At 48.6% G+C, this 20867-nt stretch overlaps 1 protein-coding gene across 4 annotated transcripts; it reads right to left on the bottom strand.

Annotated features, from left to right (window-relative positions):
- Positions 1-49: 49 nt before the first annotated feature.
- Positions 50-14051, bottom strand: TMEM41A (transmembrane protein 41A). Of its 4 annotated transcripts, XM_044920009.1 has the most exons (6): positions 13865-14051; positions 12129-12282; positions 9789-9950; positions 8692-8830; positions 1662-1774; positions 50-198 (listed from the first exon to the last, which is right to left on the bottom strand). In XM_044920009.1, exons 1-5 carry the CDS (start codon positions 13981-13983, stop codon positions 1662-1664), a joined length of 687 nt encoding a protein of 228 aa, XP_044775944.1. In that variant the 5' UTR covers positions 13984-14051; the 3' UTR covers positions 50-198. The 4 variants fall into 4 exon arrangements, with proteins under 4 accessions (XP_044775944.1, XP_044775943.1, XP_021548022.1 ...); XM_044920008.1 differs by lacking the exon at positions 50-198 and having other exon boundaries at positions 1529-1774; XM_021692347.1 differs by lacking the exons at positions 50-198; positions 1662-1774 and adding an exon at positions 5273-7109.
- Between the last annotated feature and the right edge of the window lie 6816 nt (positions 14052-20867).

Raw genomic sequence — 20867 nt, 5'->3', positions numbered from 1 at the left:
AGTGAGACTTACAGATAGCGTCAAACCTTGTCTTTGACAAATACTTCCCTTTTTAATGCTGTCATCGTCATGACCTTGACAAACGTGTGACCTTGACCAGTGTGTTGATTTTTCAGACTCAAGTGCCATTTTCTTGTAGCCTATTTCCTTTCCACCTGTTGACCACTTCCTTTAGGAAAAAAGGCGGGGGGTGGGGTGCTGATAAGAGAAAAAGGGGATTTACAACAGTATTAGAAAAGCAAATGTGGAATTTGTGAAAGTACATTCTAACAGTGTCTCAGTTCCACCTCGTGCAGAAGATGGGACCACCCCTCTGTGGAACCAGGTTGCTTGTCTACTAGAGTCATATTCATTCAAACAGAACAGACTTTGAAGGCAGCTAGCATGTGTGTGAGTCTGTCCAGTGTCCAACCGCAAACCCCACCCCCCTCGTTTTCATTCATTAACTCATTCCATCTGGGAAGCTTTAGGGCCCGGCTACCCCTAGCAGGCATAAAGGCAAAAGAAGCGACTGGCAAAAGGCAACCCCTTTCCCACCACAACAGCATTTTCCTTAAATGCAACTTGTAAAGTGTATTTTACTGCACTCCGGATCAATGCAGTTTGGAACAATTGGATTTGGAAATTTCTGGAAAGAACTGATGCCAAGCAGCAGTTAGAAAGATCTGACACTGTCCAAGGCATGAGGTCCTGCTTGGCTCCGGGGTCCTGGGCTTTGAAAAGCACCCCAAGGTACTTCATGGTGCCTTGGCTTCAAGGAAATTTTTATCTAGAATTTTATATAAAAACAGGTGTTGGCCTAGTTTCCGTCTCTTTCTCCAAGAAAGGTTACTGTCAAATAACCTCTCTAGGCTCAAGACCTGAAGACCCTGGCTCAACTCTTTGACACTGCATCACGTTGGACATTAGGAAAGACTTACACATACAGGTATTAAACTATTTCCAACACAGATGAAACTGTTGCCCCCCCCTTCCCTCAGTGTCACTGATTGCATCAGCCAAAAAGGAAAGGTGGAGGGAATTTAGAGCAGTTCCTTTTGCTTGTTTGATCCCTCCATTTGTTTACATTTTATGTTGAGACATTGATTTAAAATTTAGTGTCTATAATTTATAGCTCTTAGGTAGGATGAAGGAGAATGTTTAACTTATACAGAGAGCAGTATTGTTTGCATTAAATTATTCCATTTTGTATAAATTCTGTAGCTGGACTACATGAAAGATCTTAAGTTATGGCATTATTATCATTGTTATTTTATTTTATAATAATTATTCTCATTTTCTGTCGATCAGAAGGTGTGGTTTACAGTGTAGCACAATGATTGTGTGTATTGCTAACCATGAGTAATGATGGCTTTTTATGATCTTTATGAAGGAATGAAAATGGAACTGCCATTTGGGAGCTCCCTGGTATTCATCTTAGTTGTATTCCCTCATTTTCTGTGTGCAACAACAATCATCTGAGGATGCGGGTTCTGCCCTGGAGCCCGGTGGGTACACTGTGGTTTTGACTTGATCCTAAAAGCTCCTGGGTGGGCAGATGACTGAGTGGATGGACAAATACTTCAAAAGCTGTAAACCTTCTCAAGTTTCTTAAGAAATAAAATCATGGGACTACATTAGAAGCAAAAAGAGAATTATTTAGTGCCCTGGGAGGAACTGACCTAGGGGGTTGCCGCCCGGGGCCCGTAGGTCAGGCAGCGCCGGGAGCGGGCAGCAGGTTGTCCTCTCCTTCCTACCGGGTCCCATAGCACCAAACCCTTTTTTTTTCTCCTGGCTGGGAATAGCAAAGAAACATTAAAACAAAATGACATAAAATGCCTGGCTGTGATGTCATCCAGTAAAAGATGAGAGAAATTCTAGAAGGAGGCCTAGTCACTTAGAGGGTCATAGGGCTGGAAAGGTACCTCAAAAGGCCAGAGTTTCCATCCTTGGACTTTAGACCCACACTGTCCTCTGACTCTCTCTGCTTCGTTGCTTCTGGGAACAGAGAGGCTACAAGTCTACATCCTCTTTCTCTCTAGCATAAAACACGCTTCAGCTCGTCCAGTTCTTGCCCACCTCTAGTGGCAAAAGAGAAACATGAGGGTCAGCTTCTGTCTTAGCACCTTTCAGTGATGGTCTTCCTAGAAAATCTGATACCTGATACCTCATAATTTTGATGTTTTTTTGAGTTACCATCTTGACTGCCTGTCATGATTATGCCATATATACCCATCTGGGTTACTGTTATGAGCATGCTAGGCTAGCAGACAGTGTTGAATCTTTAGTCATTCACCGTATTGTCAAGAGTTGCATAAAGTTCCACACTGAACATTTTTATTTTTAGTATAAGTGACTAGAGGCTTCAGAAGAGAACAGTGTCCATAGTCTACGTGAAAAGCCTTCTCTATCCCAGCCTGGCCCTTCACTGCCTGCCTTGAGCTAACCAGGACAGTTGTGAATCGGTGTGTGTTTCTTTGAGAACAACTTCACAGTCATCTGAAGAGTGCTGCATCCAGAGCTCAGGGAATCGAAGAGTGGATTCTTCAGTCCTCAGGACCATGCAACATGCTGTAAGGAGCCTCACAAGACTATGATTTCAAGCTTCAGTGTTGATTGAAAGTTTAACCCCCTTGGGATGAGCGTTCACATTCATTTAGCATCTGTTTTTGACTGACTGCAAGATAATGGGTTTTGTCTTGCAGATGAACATTTGGTTCTGATTTTCATCTATTTCTAGATCATGTCCTCTGATAACAATTCCTATTAAAATGGCTTAGCAGAGGGACTGAGAAGCCGACATCCACTTTGAAATAATAGACCTTACCGCCAGTGAAGTTTCAACCTGTTCGCAAGATTGTGGGAGCTCCTACTCAAAAAGGGTAGCGATGCTAGCTAGCTCTGCTGTAAGATGATTTGGTACAGCCTACTTGAATTTCAGATACTTAAAAACTTTAGTATCAACAAATCATCCTTCTAGAATTAAGGATTCTTAAAGTAGGACTTAGTAAATACTAGACATACATTTCAGAGCCTCATTTTTGCTAAATTTCCCTCTCACCCCAGGTAATAGATGTGATGGTATTGGATTTTCCTGGTACCAACCCAATTTTAAATGCCCTCCTCTACTATGAAGAATTGACATCCTTTCCATGTGAATGCAGCCTTATTGATCAAATAATTTACTTTTTTATCCCCATGCCCTTTTGTCTCAAGTTTTCCCCCTTTTCGTAAAATGTTCCCACTTGAACTTTCTGGAACTGAACTCTCCAGAAGAGAACATATTTGGAACCCAAGGAATTCCTGCCCTGCCCTGCTCTGCAGTATAGTGTGTTTTGTTTTTCCACTAAAAAAAGAAACCAGAAACCAAACTACTACTGCATACCGCCATCTACCACCTCCCCCCTTGAACACCCAAGACTGGTGTTATTTATTGATCGTCATATTCTTTCCACAGCCTCAGAACCTCTCACAGCAGGGCACTGGGGACAACTACCACGTGATTGGAATTGGTGTGTAGGGGGAGATCTGTTTTGGCATCCCAATCCTAAGCTCATAATTAATTTTCTCAAGGTGGTTTGATATCTTGAGTTAGCTCTGAAGGGAGAGTGACAGGATCACACCAGTGTCCTCCTTATGGAGCCCACCCTGTGGCTGTTGGGGCGTCAGCACCATTGGCAGGAAAAAAGGCCACTTGCTTCCGCCCATTGCCCTTTTGGATGACAATTCCAACTGAATAATTTCCAATCACTGATGAATGGAATTCCAAAGTGTCTCTGCATTTACATCATTTCACTGTGTTCAGTAAGCATGTTCCTCCCTCCCCTTCTATGAACAAAGTTAATACGTTAAGTCCCAGTTACTTCTTTCTTAGACTCCGTGAGGCTAATGTACCAAAACAATGTGATATTCTTTTTAAGACTCTGACTTGTACTGTCGGTATGAATTTAGTGCCTTTCCAGGCAGCAAGATTTTTCTTCTTTGCTGATTTCATAGAATAAATGCCCTAGTATACTCCTACCACCAATGTTACCAACCTCATAGACTAGCACATAAGAATTACATTAGTCGGCTTGTTTGCATGCTACCGCCAATATTGCAAGCGCCTATTCAAACTGGAATGAACAAGGTTGCCAAGTGGAAGACCCTTCTGGAACCCGGAACACTTCTCAGGGACAAATGGCAGAAGAAGGGGAGCTCTCAAAGCACTGCTTTGAGAAACAGGGTTACCTCCAAAGAGTTGGGGTAAGGCTTCTGTTAACTGTCACGTGACGAGGGCATCGTGGCAGGATTTCACAGAGACAGGCCCCTACGTGGATGCAAGGCCGCTGTAAGGAAACCTTCAGCCGAATGCCAGGCTTACTCCCTGGAGCCACTTCACCGCACTCGGGAGCGCTGGCCCCTGGCCCCAGGTTGCTGCCCGGTGTCCCGGCAGAAAGGGTCCTCCGATGGTGCCACACAGAGGGCCCCACAGTCAGAATGTGCCAGCTCTTAGGAAGATGGCCCTTAGGGACCCTATCACCTGGGCGGCTCTCCACCACTTGGATTCTTTATTGCAATAACTGGAGTTCCTATCAGTGTGGAGCAAATTCTTTCCTGTGGCTAAGTCTCAAAGTGAGCTTCCTCATCTGTCTCCCCGGGGTCTCCAGTCCTGCCAGTCCCCTGCTCCCTGTGGTTTCGGACGCCAGCTCCATTTGTACTGAGCAATTGTACGGTGAGGGGAACGGGAGTGACGATCGAAGCAAACCAATGCATGGAATTAAACAAAAAGTGTGCTTCACTCCTTTCTGGTCCTGTCTTTTCCTAAGGTGCTATGTGGGTCCTGACAGCTGCCTTCACCTGTCCGGGCACTTGTCAGAGCTTTCGGGAAGGGAAGACTCGACAGGCAGGGTGTCCTGCGCCAGGAAAGCCGGGGGTGGAGAAGCTGGTTTCTGTGGCTCTGTTGTTTCAGACACACCCACAGAAGGAAGGGAAACCGTCGTTTTCTTTCCTCATAGTCTCTTCTTGTTTTGTCACAGCCTGGACAGATGCCCTCCTGCCTTCCCACGGCTTCCCCGCTGCCCATCTTGTAGGTCCTCCTCTGTTCCTAGTGACCCCACTGTCGAGTGAGTGCAGAGAAGAAAAAGGGGAAAACAAAAATCTGGCATCCAAAGAATCATAGTGGTGAGAAGCCTCCCAAGAGTAGAAAGCTAAAACACCATTTTGGATCGTCTGCTTTTCAGCCAATCCTAATTCCCACCGGCAAGGGGAATGGAAAGTTAGCAACATGTCCAACACACACCACACAGAACATTAATATCCATTTATTTGGGAAATTGCTTTACCTGTAAACTCACAACTGGTAAGGCACATTGTAGCAAAATCATGGGGGGGAGAGACAAATATGAGGATCTGTGAAGGGCAAAGGGCACATACTTGCAATAGTGTAGACGACGCTGGTTTCCCCCTTCTCTCCTCCTCCTCCTCCAGAACACAAAAAGCTACAGATTTCACACAGCCTTCTCCTCACCCCCCACTCGTTACCAAGCTTCTCTGAAAGCAACACATCTTTAAAAATGAAGTTCTTGTTGTGTTTTTTTGGATCATACCATGTCCCTAAAGCACAGCTTGGGAACTGATGCTTCCTACTGAACATGAGCATTCTCAGGAATGCATGTAGAACAGTGGGCCAAGTGAAAGCCTTGGCAAGACTTTGGCCAAGCCAGATCAAAACCCAGCAGGTGACGCCCAAAGGCAACAGTTCCGGTAAGAAACGATGAGTTACTCCTGTAGGGTCCGGGATCCCAGAGCTGGTCAGTTTAGGTGCCAAGGTCCTTGTGTCCCTGGCAGCATTAACCCAGGCCTGTGCCCGTTCAATACCACAGCTGCAAGAAGCAATGACAGCTACAGAACATTAAAACGTCACACAACAAATCCAAAAACGTCACACAACAAATCCAAAACCAAGTTTCCCTCTTTGGATTAAAAGATAAAAGTATTCCTCAGTTATTCTCGACAAATGACAACATGAAAAAAAAATAGAGGGCACACTGGCTGATAGCTGAGTGTACTGAATCCATTCTCCTAGCAGGAGGATGGAGAAAGGGTTCATACACAGAAAGGATAGATTAGAAAATGTACTGATAGTCATTTGGTTCAAGTGAGCCAAGGACGCTGCCCCATTCAGACAGGTAAGAATTTCTCCAGAACATACCTACAACACAGAGTTTGCTGCATTCGTATTTAATCTATTTGCAATCAGCTTATTTGTCAGGACATGCAGCTAAGAGGTTTGACATATATGGTAAGGTCAGTGCATCTGAACACAAAGAGCATCACGGAGATCACTGTGCATTTGAGCTGTACGTGCAAGTTCGGCGCAGTTCGTCAGCTTGTTTCCCTTGGTTTATGGAAGAGGTAGCTCATCAGCAAAAAAGTAGTACACAATACTCTTCGAGAGGCTAACAAGATGAAGGGTAATGTCAGTGATGCGGGTTCACGTCATCATTTATACCACGAACACCCACTAGGGACTTAACAGGAGAACACCTATCACAACAGCCTACCACTTAGAAAAAGGGCACTCTGGACAAGGACAATCAGCATCTTCTCCTAAGGCAGCTCAGGGCTTGGCAAGAGGCAAATACAACAGACCACTCTGAGTTCCTTGTTATTCAACAGAATATAAATAGGGTTTTCTAGAAGGCCATCCGTTTCACAGAGTGTCCTGCTAAGCCAGGACTGGTTTGAGGACCTGGTACAATCCCCCTTCTAGGGCACAGAAAATCCTTTATGAAAACACTGCACACGGATCAAGAGTGTCCAAATCACCTGTTGAGGGTAATTAAAAACAATGAGGGGCTGCAGAGGACCACACCATCACACAAATAAGCAACAGAGTCCAGGGACGTGGCAAACAAAAAACCAAGATCACGTGTCCTTTCTACTATTTAGGTGATTAGCGTTGCTTATTTCATTCAAATGCAGGTCCTTCTGACTAAATTTTTTAATGAGGGTTCCAGGAACTAAGGCCACCAGGGCAATGGCCAAAAGCTTGAAGACTGTTTCCCAGGAGAAAAGAGCATCCAGAGAGGTAAGAGTTGACAGGATGGAACCTGTCTGCACACAGATAAAATTGTACGGGACCAAACCTGGAAGAAAGGGAAAGAGCCTGTTACCAGGGGCAGCAAGATGAGAAACAATAACCCCTCAGAAACGTCCCCAGGAATTCACAACCATGACTCCAGATTTTTTTTGCCCAACTCCTGACCCCTAAGCACATTACCTCTTTCCCCTCTCCACCTCTTCCCCTCCTTTCCTCACTTCCCATAAACTGCCCTGTTTAACAAAAAGACTTGAGATGATTTACAAAAAATGCATGTGGTACAATAAGATAAAAATATTTTTAATAGGAAACAAAAAAATAAATGCAGGATACAAGAAATCAGGAGATAGAGTTAGTACGAGAAAGTGTAAGATTCACACATTTGCTAGAAGTGCCCTCAAACTGGGTTCTGAGGACCCAACAGCCTAAGTAATGAGAGGCACCAGCATTATGAGATTTATAATATGCATAAGATAAAAACAAGTTTCTTAGAAACAGCACTACTTTCGCATTCTATACTGTCTCTAAGAGATCATCAAATCCACTGGATCCCTGAGAAGTCTGACTGGTGGCCAGACAGGCTGGCTGTTTAACAATCCCCTGGGGAAGCTGGTAAAAACACATCCTTGGGCTCCCTCCACCCTCCCCCAAGATTCTGGTTACCTGGGCCTGGAGTAAAACCCAGGAACCTGCATCCGAACAGCTTCTCCTGACCGCCACTCCTGAGACTAATTGGTTTGAGACCCCCTGATCACTCAGTCCTCCCCTACAGTAGACGATGCCTCAAGATCACAGAGCACTCAAGGTCACACAGCTTGTCAGAGAGGAGACTGGAAGCCGGGTCTCCAGAGTCTTTCCCGGCCTCCTGCCACCTAGGTAATCACAGGCTGCTAACTGAGGAAGCAAGACACTTTGTCTGAAAGCCAAATGACCGGAATGAGCTGTGGTCGATTTTGCTTCGACTTAAGATCTCAATTTCTCTCTCAAGCGTTCCCTATTAATAGCAGCTGCTCAACCACAGATTTGTTCTGTCCGACCTAGAAGTCCTGAGTAGTCAGTCTTTCTCTCCATGCTCTCAAGTAGGTTTACGAGAAGCACTCCTTGCCTTAGGCTTACAGACGGTGGTTCACCTCCAGTGTGAAGACAACAACAGTCACTGACTTTACGGGCTGATCCAAGGCCCAGACCTGGAGAAACCATGCTCTTGTCCTAGCCCCTCCCCTGGCCAAGTTGCTCTGCTCCTTTCTTCAGCCTCCACCCTTTCTTCACCCACACCCCCTCACTCCAGCTCAGCTTTCCTGCTAGCATTTCCTGAGACCTGGCTAAGGGCCAAGTGACTCATTTTCCACAGAGGATGCTACCAACCCCAGTGCCCAGCACAGTGCTGGCCACACAACAAGCGCTAAATACCGCTGTGGGATGAACTACCCTTACTTTTCCCAAAAGTATTTTTATGGGTTTTCTGTTCAGCCCTGAGCAGATTTGAAATCAGGAATAATTACTGGAGGTCGCAACTCTTGATGCTGTTCTTCACAAACCTGGGCTCTCAGAGGCAGACACAGGCCCATGTGGGTAGGCCTCCGACATGGCAATGCTGAAGACTCAGACTTACCCCACCAGCTTCTTACCAATCAGAACAGAGAAGAAGAAATGCACAATCGGGATGTTCAGAATCGGAGCTGAGAGGTTCAAGAACCAGTTTGGCGTCATGGGGAAAAGTCTCAAAAACAGCAAGAAAAAAAACAGGCTATTTCTATTCTCCTCCACCTGTAGCCAAAAAAGACAAGGCCATTAAGAAGCAGAGGATCTCTAGATATTGAAAATCTGATAGCACCAAGCACTGTTCTAGATATTTCATATATTCTGTTCCTGAATCTCCCAACAAACCTCCAGGGTAGAGACTGTTTCCTTCATTTTTTTAAATTAAGATTTTATTTATTAATTTGACAGAGAGAGCACAAGCAAGGGGAGTAGCAGAGGGACAGGGAGAAGCAGGCTCAATCCCAAGACCCTGGGACAGGGGCAGACACTTTTTTTTTTTTTTTTTTTTAATCTATTTGCGAGAGAGAGAATGAGAGACAGAGAGCATGAGAGGGAGGAGGGTCAGAGGGAGAAGCAGACTCTCTGCTGAGCAGGGAGCCTGATGCGGGACTCGATCCCGGGACTCCAGGATCATGACCTGAGCCGAAGGCAGTTGCTTAACCAACTGAGCCACCCAGGCGCCCCAGGGGCAGACACTTAACTGACTGAGCCACCCAGGCGCCCCTGTTTTCCTCATTTTTAAAATGGAAGTACTGGGGCGCCAGGGTGGCTCAGTCGATAAGCATCTGCCTTCGGCTCAGGTCATGATCCCAGGGTCCCGGGATCGAGCCCCACATCAGGCTCCCTGCTCCGCGGGGAGCCTGCTTCTCCTTCTCCCCCTCCTGTGTTCCCTCTCTCGCTGTGTCTCTGTCAAATAAATAAATAAAATCTTCTAAAAAAATAAAATAAAATGGAAGTACCTGAGACTCAGAGAAGTCAGGAACTTGCCCAAAGTCACAGAGCGCGTAATGATGAAGCTGGAATTTGATCCCAGGTCTGTGCCTCATGAACAGACCAAAAGGAGCCCCTAAGAGCTCCAAAGCAGGGCAGGGGACCACGGTAGGAAATTCCTGCCTGCACACCCCTCAGGGCCCTGAGGTGACCATCAGGGGGCCCAGCACTGGGTTGCGGCCCCTCCCCTTACCTTCCTCTGCAGCAGGGACACTTTCTCAGGAAAGTAGGAGACCACCAGCTGCTTGCCAAAGACACTGGAGAGCAGGTAGCAGCATGTGGCGCCCACTGATGTCAACACACAGCACAGCAGAAGCCCCAGCCATGGTCCGAACAAAGCACCAGCTAAAATATTCTGCAAAAATAAAACAAACCCCTCAGCCGTTAGAACAACTGCTGGCTACCAGTCACCTTGTACTGGGGCCCAAGAGTCAGAGGTTCCCTCCTCTTCCAGTGATTTTCCCAACCCACACCCAACTCCCATTCTAAAGGGGTGAATGAACAGTGATGACAGGGCTGGGAACTGTACCCCTGGCCTTGGTCTCTTCACCTTCCAAACAGGGATGAGGTGAACACTTCAGAAGGCAGGAGAACATTCTCTGGGACAATATGGGTATACAGCCCCCCGGCCTGCTGCGCGGGCTGTGGGAGGTCCTGCGATCAGGAGTGCTCCAAGAAGGGAGAAATGCAACTCACACGTTATTGTTACCATTTTAAATGAACAGAAACCATGAATTTTCCTTCAGTAAGACCACCTAAGCTATATAAAACGTCCTCTTTCTTTGCTTCCTGCTGGAATTACATCTGTGGTAGAGAACACTGGGGGTTCCATGTTGACCAGAGCTCTAGCTGACACTCAAAAAAGTCTTAGATTAAGAAAAATGAAAAGTGAGCAAATACATCCTAAATACAGTTTGGCCGGTAGACGTCACCCTGCCAAACATGGGATCCAAGAGAGAAAGTAAAAGGGGAACTTCCAAGTGAGAAGGTGGGGGTCTGATGAGCACCCACTATAAATGAAGTGCTTGACTACATGTCTTATTTCATCCTTACAATGACCCTGTGTCACGTGCCATCCTTACACCATTCTCGCGGGGAGAGATTAAGTATCGTGCCCAAGCTCCTCCACTAGACAGAGACAGGATTCACCCCCAGGTAGCATCTGACTCTGCCCTGAATAGGGATCAGCTCAAGAGGGGAGGCAGGGGGCGCCTGACTGGCTCAGTCGGTAGAGCCTCTGACTTTGATCTCAGGGTGGTGACTTTAAGCCCCATGTTGGGCATGGAGGCTACTTAAAAAAAAAAGAAAGAGGGAAGGCAGCTACAGAGGCACCCCCAAGAAGTCAGTCCCAGACCTCAAGCACCACACGCCTCCCTGTCTCTTTTGACATGGACGTGTTTGCTTTTCTTCCAGTTTCCAGCCCGAGCCTGGAGTAAAGATGCCAAGGCAGGAGAAAAAAGCAGGACGGAAGGAAGCTTTCAGGGTCTCCTGCTCAGTCACTTAGTCATTCAACAAGTGCTGAGGGCCACTGTGCGCCAGGCACCATCACCGAGCCAGGTGCTCTCCACGCACCGTTCCATTTAACCCTCCACACGACAACGCGCAGGAGTAGCCCCAATTTCCAGATGAGGAAACAGAGTTGGAGAAGTTAAAGGGTTGCCCGTGGTTACACAGCTGAGATTCAAGCCCACCCCAAGCCCTAAAATACACACACATTGACATGAAGCAGCTGAAAATGCTGTTGGGAGGACAGCAAGGTTCCTCCTTAGAGCCTTAGGCAGCAACTGAACAGAAGCAGCCCGCAGCGAGAGTGCATACCCAGGCCCAGCGCCGCAGCTCCGAGGGCGGTGGGGGGGGGCCGCCTGGGAAATCAGGACGATTCGTCCTCCCCACACCCTCCCCACGCAGGGAGGTCTCCCCGGCCTCTCCAGCCTCACATCACCATCAACAACTTGCATTTGTTCGTCAAACATCTGGGAAGGCACTTCCCTGAGCCGGGCAAAGAAACACAAAGCCGAGAATCAGGAATGGGCCCGGTTCTCAAAGAACTCAAAGACTAGTGGAGGACACAGATTTTCAAAAAGTAATAGAAAACGGTGCCAAGATGCAGAACGTTCCAGAAGCTCCAAGAGGAACAGCCGACCCAGCCCGGACTGTGTGTGTGTGTCTCCGGGACAGCGCGCAGCCATCAAGGCCTTGGAAACAAGAGGAGAGGCCGACTCTGGGGCCAGGCAGACACGGGTTCAGCCCCCCAGCCCCGCCCCTCCTCTCCCTGTCACCTTGGACAGTCCCTTCCCACCGCAGTGTTTCCTTATCTGTAAAATGGGATCATGACGCCCACACGCTAAGGCTGCTAGGAGAGTTAAATAAGGTCAGGAAAGCAACCAGGACAGTGTTTGACCCAGGGGAGGCTGTCGACAAAGGGCCGCCACAGTACTCTTCCTCTGGACTGTGTGATTTGCAGCCTAAGGGCCCCTCTGCAAAGACAGAAGGTGGATTCCTGGTGGGCACAGAAGGAGGGCAGGGCACTGACCAGGAAGCTGGAGCCAGGGATGGCAAAGCCCTGCTTGTAGAGGTAGGCGCCGCAGAAGAGCAGGAACACGCAGGCCGGGTGCTCCTTCCGGTACTCCCGAAGGACCTCGGAGAGCTCCCGCAGCTCCGCCAGGTCTGAGGGGAACCACAGTGACCTGGGGATTTGGAAAAGCGCATGGAAACGTGAGTCCAGATCGGCCTAGGACCTAGGAAAGTCACTTGTGCCTTCATTCCAAAGTAGGTTTATAAATGTGCCCATCATCTGGTTTGCTGGGAATGCACACATACTGGGAGCCCAGGGTGACGGGGAACCTGATACCACACAGCGGAGGAAGACAGAAGAGCCCTGGTTTGGGAAGCAAGACCTGGGTTAACATCTCAACTCTGCTGCTATCCAGCAGTGTGATCTCGGGCTAGTCCCCGGGCCTCAGTTTCCTTATAGGAAAAAATGAGTGGTAAGTGCCCTTTTAGTTCTCAGGTTTTATGATGTATTCTTAAGAGGCAAACGCATTCATTTTCAGGCAAGAACTAAATGTCCTAAATTGGCTTCCCTTCATGGAACGCCCCCTCCCCCACAAGCTTCAGGCCAAGGACAATTGACACTTCACAGTGCTCCCCAGTTACTAGGTAAAAAGACTGTTCTATCAGTCACTAACAGGCCAATTAAAGACTCTCTGGGAAAGTATATCTGTCCCAGACCATAAACATAAGCTTCTTGGTAACATGTCAGGCTTGAAACCAACCCTTTCAAAGAGGCTCCCCCCTCCCCAACTCTTTATCTGGCCCTTAGGGCATTCTGAACCCTGTACAAGGGTTACGGTGTAAAGGCTACCTTGCCTCTGAGATAAGAGTAACCCTTGAATCCATCAATGATCAATTATGAGCAAACCCGCCTACTTGTCACCAGAATGTTTCTCTTAGTATGTCTGACATCCACAGCACAGCCTTCTCAACTAGAGCAAAAGAATACTGTAACTGAACACAGTTATCCTCATATTCAAATATAAGTAACATCCTTGCCAACGCAAGGCTGTGCCAGGCACACTTCCATAAACTTCATAAACTGTATGCTACACTCCCGGGGAATCAGCCCGGCGGCGCCGCCTCCCGCCCCACCAAGTCGGTCATGAGAAGGCAAAAAGGAGAGACAGCCAGGAAGACGGGCGGACCTGATCATTAGTTCGTGAATAATTTAAAGTCCATGCAACACTCCTGAAGACCGAATGCCTGCAAGCCCCAACCGCAGAGCTGACGGGAAGCGAGACGGGCTGGAGAGGACGGAGGAGGGAGGCTGATAGCAGTTGTGGAGAGGGGGGCTGCCGGTCCACCCTGGGGCGAGGGTCGGGTTAGGGCTGGGCCCAGGAAGGCGACGAGCGCACGGCTCCCGCGGCGACGCCACCGCGCCGACAGAGGCGCGCGAACGGGCGCCGCGGCGATAAGACGCCGCGTTTCCCTCTGCAAATCACCGCCCTGCGTGCAAAGCCAGCGATCTCGCGCCCAAACTGCACACCGCGCAGCCGGCAGCCGGCAGCCCCAGCCAGGGCCCCGACTCCCATCCACCCCGCCGGCCCGACACCGGACAGATGCGGCCGGGCCACCAGACCCCGATCCCCAGTCCCAGAACCGAACCCCCCGCCCCCGACGCCTCCGCTCCCGGAACCGAATCTCCCACTCCCAGACCCCCTCCTCGGACCTGGCTCCCTTCCTCTGACCCGAACGGCGGCCCCCGCCACGCACCTGCCTCCGGTCTCCTCGCCGGAGGCCAGCGTCCGCCCCCGGGGCAGTCGCGTCGACAGCAAGTACAGGGCGAAGGTGGAGCCGACGAAGACCAGCAGGAGGCCGAGCAGGGGGCGCATCTCGGCGCCCGCTCCCGGACCCGCCGGGCCGCGGGGGAACCTGCAGGCAGCTCCCGGCTCGGGGTTGCGCGCGGCCTGCGCCTGCGGAGCGCATTCACGGACGGACCGGGGCGGGGTCCGCACCAAGCCCCGCCCCTGGACCCCGGCCCCGCCCCCGGCCTGGGCTCCGCGAGCTGAGCGGGCTTGTTGAGATTCCAGCCGAGATTCCAGCCGAAACCTGTCTTGCAGCAGCTCTACTGTGCGTCTGCCCTCCTTCCGTCTGCGCATCTTTTTCCATGTTTACCTCTGTCTCTTTCTCTGCTTATTTGCAGGCTCTTTGCCAGGCGCTGGGAGATCCAGAGGTGATTCACGAGCCCTGCCTACAGCGAGCTTGCAGTCTAGTGCTCAACACTCTCTTGTCCACCCCCAGCTGTGATACAAAGCAAATACAGCCAGTGCTCCAATCAAGTTTGGTGGGACGGTCATAATGACCACAGAAATAATGAAAATTACTTTTTATTGATTCCATTATCCCTACCCCTCACAACAATCCGGCAAGGTCGGTATTTTTGTCTTTATTTAACAGATGCAAAAATCTGAGTCTCAGATTAAGTGACATCCCCAGAAAAGAGAGCCCTGATTACTGTTGCGGAGGACCACCTCAGCTAGGGCGTCTCAAGCTCTTTGTTGGTCTCTGATGGCTCTGGCGGTAGTCAGCTATTTTGTTAACAGTTCTGGTAAAACTGCTCATCATAACTTCTGGGCCCGCTGTGCCTGCTCCAAGCCATGACCTATGATTCTAAAGTATAAGTTAAACTGATCTCTGGAATATCCCGCAGGAAGGTGGCAGCCTGGGCTGTGGCCACAGCTTTTTTTTTTTTTTTTTTTTTTTTTTGAGAGAGCAGGGGGACGGGGGAGAAGCAGACTCCCGCTGGGCAGGGAGCCTGATGTGGGGATCCCAGGACCCTGAGACCATGACCTGAGCCGAAGGCAGACCCTTAACAGACTGAGCAGTAACTTTCTATTACTGATAAGTCTCTTGACTTTCTTGAGGGAGGTTTGGGGTAGTGGCTATAATCATTTTAAGAATAATAAGAGCGATTGTTAGGTATCCTAGAAAACATGCATCAGTAAGGCCTCCAACTATTAAGACATTCATAAGCCCAAGGCTGGTGATCATATCCACAAATGAAAATGTATCCCCCTGGTGGGCAGAGGACTCCAAATGTTAAAAGAGAGAGAGAGAGTCAGGATTAGAATCCAAGTCAACCCGGGTACAAAACTAATGGTCCCACACTGCGTGGATTCATGGAGGAGACAGGGTTTGAGTTTACCTGAAAGGTGAGCAGGATTTCCACAACAGAGAAAGGAAGGAGAGGGTGAGCTAGGGGCCCAAGTAAGGCACCAGAGTCCAGTTTCGTGAAGCCTAAACTATATGAGAAATGAGAAGTTGGAGACAAACTGGAAGGCAGGCTCGGGAGCTGGATTTTTCAATATTGTGCATGGTGAGACAGGAACACAGGTGTTAAACAAGAGAATGATTTAGTTCCCGTTTTAGGATGTTTGCTCTGGCAGATGATTAGAATACGTTCTGAGTTGGTAGTTGCAACTGTCCTAGTGAGAAAGGATGCAGGCTGAGACAGGACCACAGCAATGAGAATGAAGGGAGGAGGATGGACACACGAGAAGGAGCTGAGTTGGTAGGAAATATGACTGATTACATGGAGAAGAGGCAGAGAGGACTCCATAATGCCACAAGCCTAGACAACAGAGAGAAAGCGTCTTCATCATATCATTCAAAGCACCTCTTGGGCCAAGTAAGAAGCACCTGTCAGAATTTGAAGTGTACCAGGTCCTAGCAATTCCGTGTCCAGGAATTTAACTTACAGATATGCTCACAGACAAAGATGTATGTTCCAGGGTATTCTCTCAGCTTTGTTTTGGTATTATGAGATTGGGAACAACCTAAATGCCCATCAGTTGGGGACTAGTGAGATTATTTGTGGTATATTCAAAAAGGAACACTAAGTAGCTTCCTAAAAGAGGGAGTCAACTCTAGATCATGATAGAGCGCAGTCGCCATAGAGATAGCAGGGATAAACAGCGAACAAACAAGTCGCATTGTTACAGTATACCATGATACATCTATAGAAAGAAAAAAGGGATATGCTTTCCCTTTTCAAAATACTGAAGTATTTATAAATGAAATGATTCAGTCTGGGATTTGCATCAAAATAATGGGATGAGAGTTTAGTGGTAGGGATAGAAATCAAAAAGATTGGCCATTGAATTGGTAATTGTTGAAGCTGGCTGATGGGCACGTGGAGGAGGATTTTATACATGTATTCTATTTCCGTATATGTTTGAAATTTTCCACTTAAAAAATGTGGGGAAATTGTCTCAGCCCTCCATTCGTTCTCTCCCTTCAAACCCTCCATTCCAGCTGAGCATGCACCATGTTAGTTCATGTCTTTACAACGCTCTTCCCTCTCTCTTGGGCAATCTCTGCCTGAAAAATTGCTACTCTTTCATAACCACACAGGGCAATTGTCACCTCCTCTGAGAAGCCTTCTCCAGCTCCCACATTCAGAAAGGTTGTTCCTTCTCTGTGCTTGGGGTTCCCTGTGAAGTGTCTGTATTCCTATTATTACAAATACTGTGTCATTATCCATCTCCCCAGTGGACAGTAAACATTTCTCTAAGTGAGACAATGTCTCATCTATCTTTTGTCTGTCCCAGCCCTTAGGCCTGTGCTTGGCTTATAATTGGCACTTAACAAATGTTTGTTAAATTAATGGGTCAGGTCTAGTGAGGAAATGATTAGTTGTTTGGATGGGTACATGTTGATTTGAGAAGTCAGAGGAATACAGGAGGAGAGAAAGTAAATGAACAACTAACATTATTGAGCCTCTGCCAGGAGCGTGCTGGGGCCGAGAACATAGTGAACAAGAAGGCAAGGCTTCTACTCTCAAGGACTTGACTCTCCCTTTGGTTGGGGGACAGCATGGAGAGAGTTATCATTTTAGAGCAGAATAGGTGCTCTGGGAGAAATAGATACGGCAAAGCTTATTCAACTCCAGAGAAGCAAGTATCATGAACCCACTTAATGAGTGCGTGGGTGAGCAGGTGTTCAGATGAAGGCTCTTTGTGAGTGCTGCTGAAGGCCACAGCTGTGAGTGCTGAATAAGATGCAACCCCCGTCTGCCCCTCCTGAGCCCCTGCTCCTTCCTCTGTCCTGCAGTGCATCTCAACAAGCAGGTGAAAATCCAGAGCTCCAATTGCATTCGGATCCGGAGATCATCTTTCTAGAGTAGAGAGTCGAAACAAGGGGATGGGAGAAGGTCTCCTAGACAGACCATGAGACTTTGGAAAGGAACAGCAGCTGAGAGTCACTGAGTACTTAGTACACTCCAGACCGCACAGAAAGCATTTTACATGCATGCATGACAGCAGTTATTCCACATAACGTCCCTTATGAAGCAGGGACTTTTTTTAATTTTAATTTTTTAAATATTAATTTAATTTTTATTTTTTTAAAGCTTTTATTTATTTGACAGAGAGAGCACAAGCAGGGGGAGTGGCAGGGAGAGGGAGAAGCAGGCTCCCCGCTGAGCAGGGGGAGCCCGATGTGGGACTCGATCCCAGGACCCTGGGATCATGACCCAAGCCGAAGGCACTCATCTAACCAACTGAGCCACCCAGGCACCCTGAAGCAGGGACTCTTAACAGCCCCACTTTACAGTCCAGGAAAGGGAAGCTTAGGAAGAGTTAAGTAAGTTGACAGAGGTCACACACCAGAGCCTAATCTCTTACCCTATGCTACCTTCTTGAGAAAGAGAGGACTGAGATCAGAAGTCTGGTAAGGAAATCATGGAATCAGAGAACAAGATGGCTCACTCAGGGATGTCGGTGAGGGGGAGGAGTGTCCCAAGAGCCCAAGAAGCAGTGTTAGAAAAGGAAGCAGTGTGCAGTGTCAGACTCTGTGGGAAAACCCAGCAGGCATACCTGAGGGTTGTGGGATTCCGCGAACCTGGCGGGGGAAGAGACCTTTGACAGAGCTCTTTTGGGGGATGCAAACCTGATTTCCCACAGGCTCACCACCCAAGCCACTGCTTGCTGCCTGATCCACCCCACTCCCCGGGATTCCTATTCTGATTCCTCCTGCTCAACCTGTCTGCATGGGAAAGAAGCCTTAAACTGGGTTCCTCACTCCCATCCCACCTCCACGCTGATCTGTCTCCCTGACCCAGCACCTGCAGAGCTAACTCTAACCAGCTGGTGCACCACCTGGCATATACACTAGCCTCTGTTGAGCCCATTCATTTACAGCATATGCCCAGGCAGCCTGACAAAGGACAGCAGTAACCCCCGACCAGGGACACATGCTGGACTGAGAAGCAGGTAGGTGCCAGTTGCTCAGGGAAGTGGGAGGGAAGAAAAGGCAAGAGGTTCCAGTGAGAGTGGATTAGCCAGGCACTCACTGAGGCTCTTTGTCAATAGCACTCAAGTTCCTTTATTGGCTGGATTGGATCTGCACAGAGCAGTTGAAAGGAGTAGCTCAAGGACCACAGGATTTAGCTACCCTACCCCGTTCCAGCCATAACTGATTGGAACGGGATGGACACCTTCCCCAAAAGGAGGATCTAAGTGCTGCTTCCTCTCCCTGGATTTTGGAATTGGGCCACCTAGTGATTGAATAGCTGGGGACACAATGGTACCAATGATCTCAGGGGTCCACAGCTGCCCTGTGAGGGAGCCAAGCTGAGTCAGAGACTCAAGGTAGAGCACAGGGTCAACAAAGGCCCATGAACTCTTGCTAAAGGCTCGGGGCTGCCCCTTCCCTGCCCTTCCTGAAGGCTGATGGTTGAGCTCTTGGGTTTCCACAAATCCCCTCTCTAGTAAAATTTGCATTAGTATGAGTAGATTTCTGTTACTGGCTTCAAAGTCTTCTTGGCTAAGCTAGGGTTTTGCAGGACTGGGAGCATGGGGCAGGGGTCCAAGGATGAGAGGTTCCAAACTTACGGTTTGGGAAGTAACAGTGATAAGTGTATTGATGTTTAAATCCAAGTGGAGGTGACTCCCTCAAGTCCTAAAGATGAGTCCACTCCATTCTGTTCAGCAGACATTTATCGAATACTTGCTTTGCGCCTCACACTGTGCTAGGTGCTGGGGCAACAAATAAGCCACTGCTGCTCCTGCAGTGCTCACAGTCTCAGAGGGGGGACAGACACAGAAATACAGTACAATACAGCGTAAGAAAAGCAGTGATGGCGCACGTACAAAGTCAGTGGCAGAAGGGGGTTGTGGAAAGCAAGGGGGGACTTTGAACCACAGCTTGGAGTCATCCAGGAATGCTGGAGGGGCCCGGAGGGTTTTAGCCAAGGCTCTAAAATGGGGAAGTGAAGGAAAGCAAAATCTCCTTGCCTTCAGGACTGGTGGTTTTGGTGAAGAAGGGTGTCAGGACCATCTGGAAGGTTCTAAAGAGGAGTGAAAAAAGAGCCAACCTCTCTTTTTTCCCGGGGAGCCTGGGAGATGGGTAGTGGGTCTCCAGAGAGAATGGAAACAGTAAAGAAGTGATGGGAAAGAAGGCTAAGGCAGAGAAGGCTGTGCGCCTCCGTGGAAATGGGCAATGGCTGGGAGTAGGGGGAGCTCTTACAACTGAACATGGTTCCATAGGGTTCAGAAGATCATGATGAGCGTTCATTTAATATGCCCTGAGCACAGACTACGTTGTAGGCGCCACATTAGGCTCATTGCCCCTGCCTTGCAGAGCAGTCTAGTGAAGACAGACATTAACCAAATAATAACACCAATAAATGTAAGGGGGGAAAAAAGCTCAGTAGGAGATAATTGATGAAGATGGGAGAGAAGTGGGTAGACTGCAATTTAATTGCATCTTGGATTTGGGATTCAGACAGAGACTCTGACAAAGAGGAGGGAGGAGAAGCAAGGATAGCAAGAGTGGGAAGTTCAGGGGCCTTGGGAGAACCTGTGAAGGGAGTGGCCACACCTGCCTTTACTTCTCTGGATCACTGTCACATGAGACTCATTGAAATTCATCTCCATCCAGTGAACAAACTTCCTTCCGTTAATCATTCATTGATCCATCCGTTTGTCCATCCATCCACCCATTCCCCAGTGAGCCAGGTACTGTGCTAGGAGACACTAGAGAAGCCGAGACAGACCCCCTGGCGCGAGGAGTTCATGATGATAGCAATGCTATTCTGACATTTTCTTGCTGTTGTTTTGGCCCCTGCCTACCAGGTGAGGGAAAGAGGGCAGAGAAATGGCAGTGCTAATCAAGATATGGGACCAGGGCGCCTGGGTGGCTTAGTCCATTATGCGTCTGCCTTTGGCTCAGGTCATGATCCCAGGGTCCCTGGGATCGAGCCCTGTGTCTGGCTGGCTGCTCAGTGAGGAGTCTGCTTCTCCCTCTGCCTCTGCTCCTTCCTCCAGCTCATGCTCTCTCTCTCTCTCTCTCTCTCGCTCGCTGTCTCTCTCTCCCAAATAAATAAATAAAATCTTAAAAAAAAAAAAATACAGGATCAGTAAAACTCTAAAAAGAAATCAGGGCCTATCAGCACACTGATCTCTCTGTGCACAACTGCTGGAGAAATGTGGAAGAGGGAGGAAGGATGAGAAGATAGCCAAGTGGGCAGCAGCATCTCTGAGCCGCCTTCCTTCCCAAGTTCAGGCTCTACATGATGCGTATTGAAACCTGTACAAGATGTGTCACACAGGAATGTATGTATAGAGTTCTATAGTTTATCAAATAAAGACTCCATTTCTGGGGCGCCTGGGTGGCTCAGTCGGTTGGGCGACTGCCTTCGGCTCAGGTCATGATCCTGGAGTCCCGGGATCGAGTCCCGCATCGGGCTCCCTGCTCGGCGGGGGGTCTGCTTCTC

The sequence above is a fragment of the Neomonachus schauinslandi genome, chromosome 1, assembly GCF_002201575.2.
Source record: "Neomonachus schauinslandi chromosome 1, ASM220157v2, whole genome shotgun sequence".
In the NCBI taxonomy this organism is placed as follows: domain Eukaryota; kingdom Metazoa; phylum Chordata; class Mammalia; order Carnivora; family Phocidae; genus Neomonachus; species Neomonachus schauinslandi.
The sequence above is the reverse complement of the archived record's forward strand: the minus strand, read 5'-3'. Positions and strand labels throughout refer to the sequence as shown.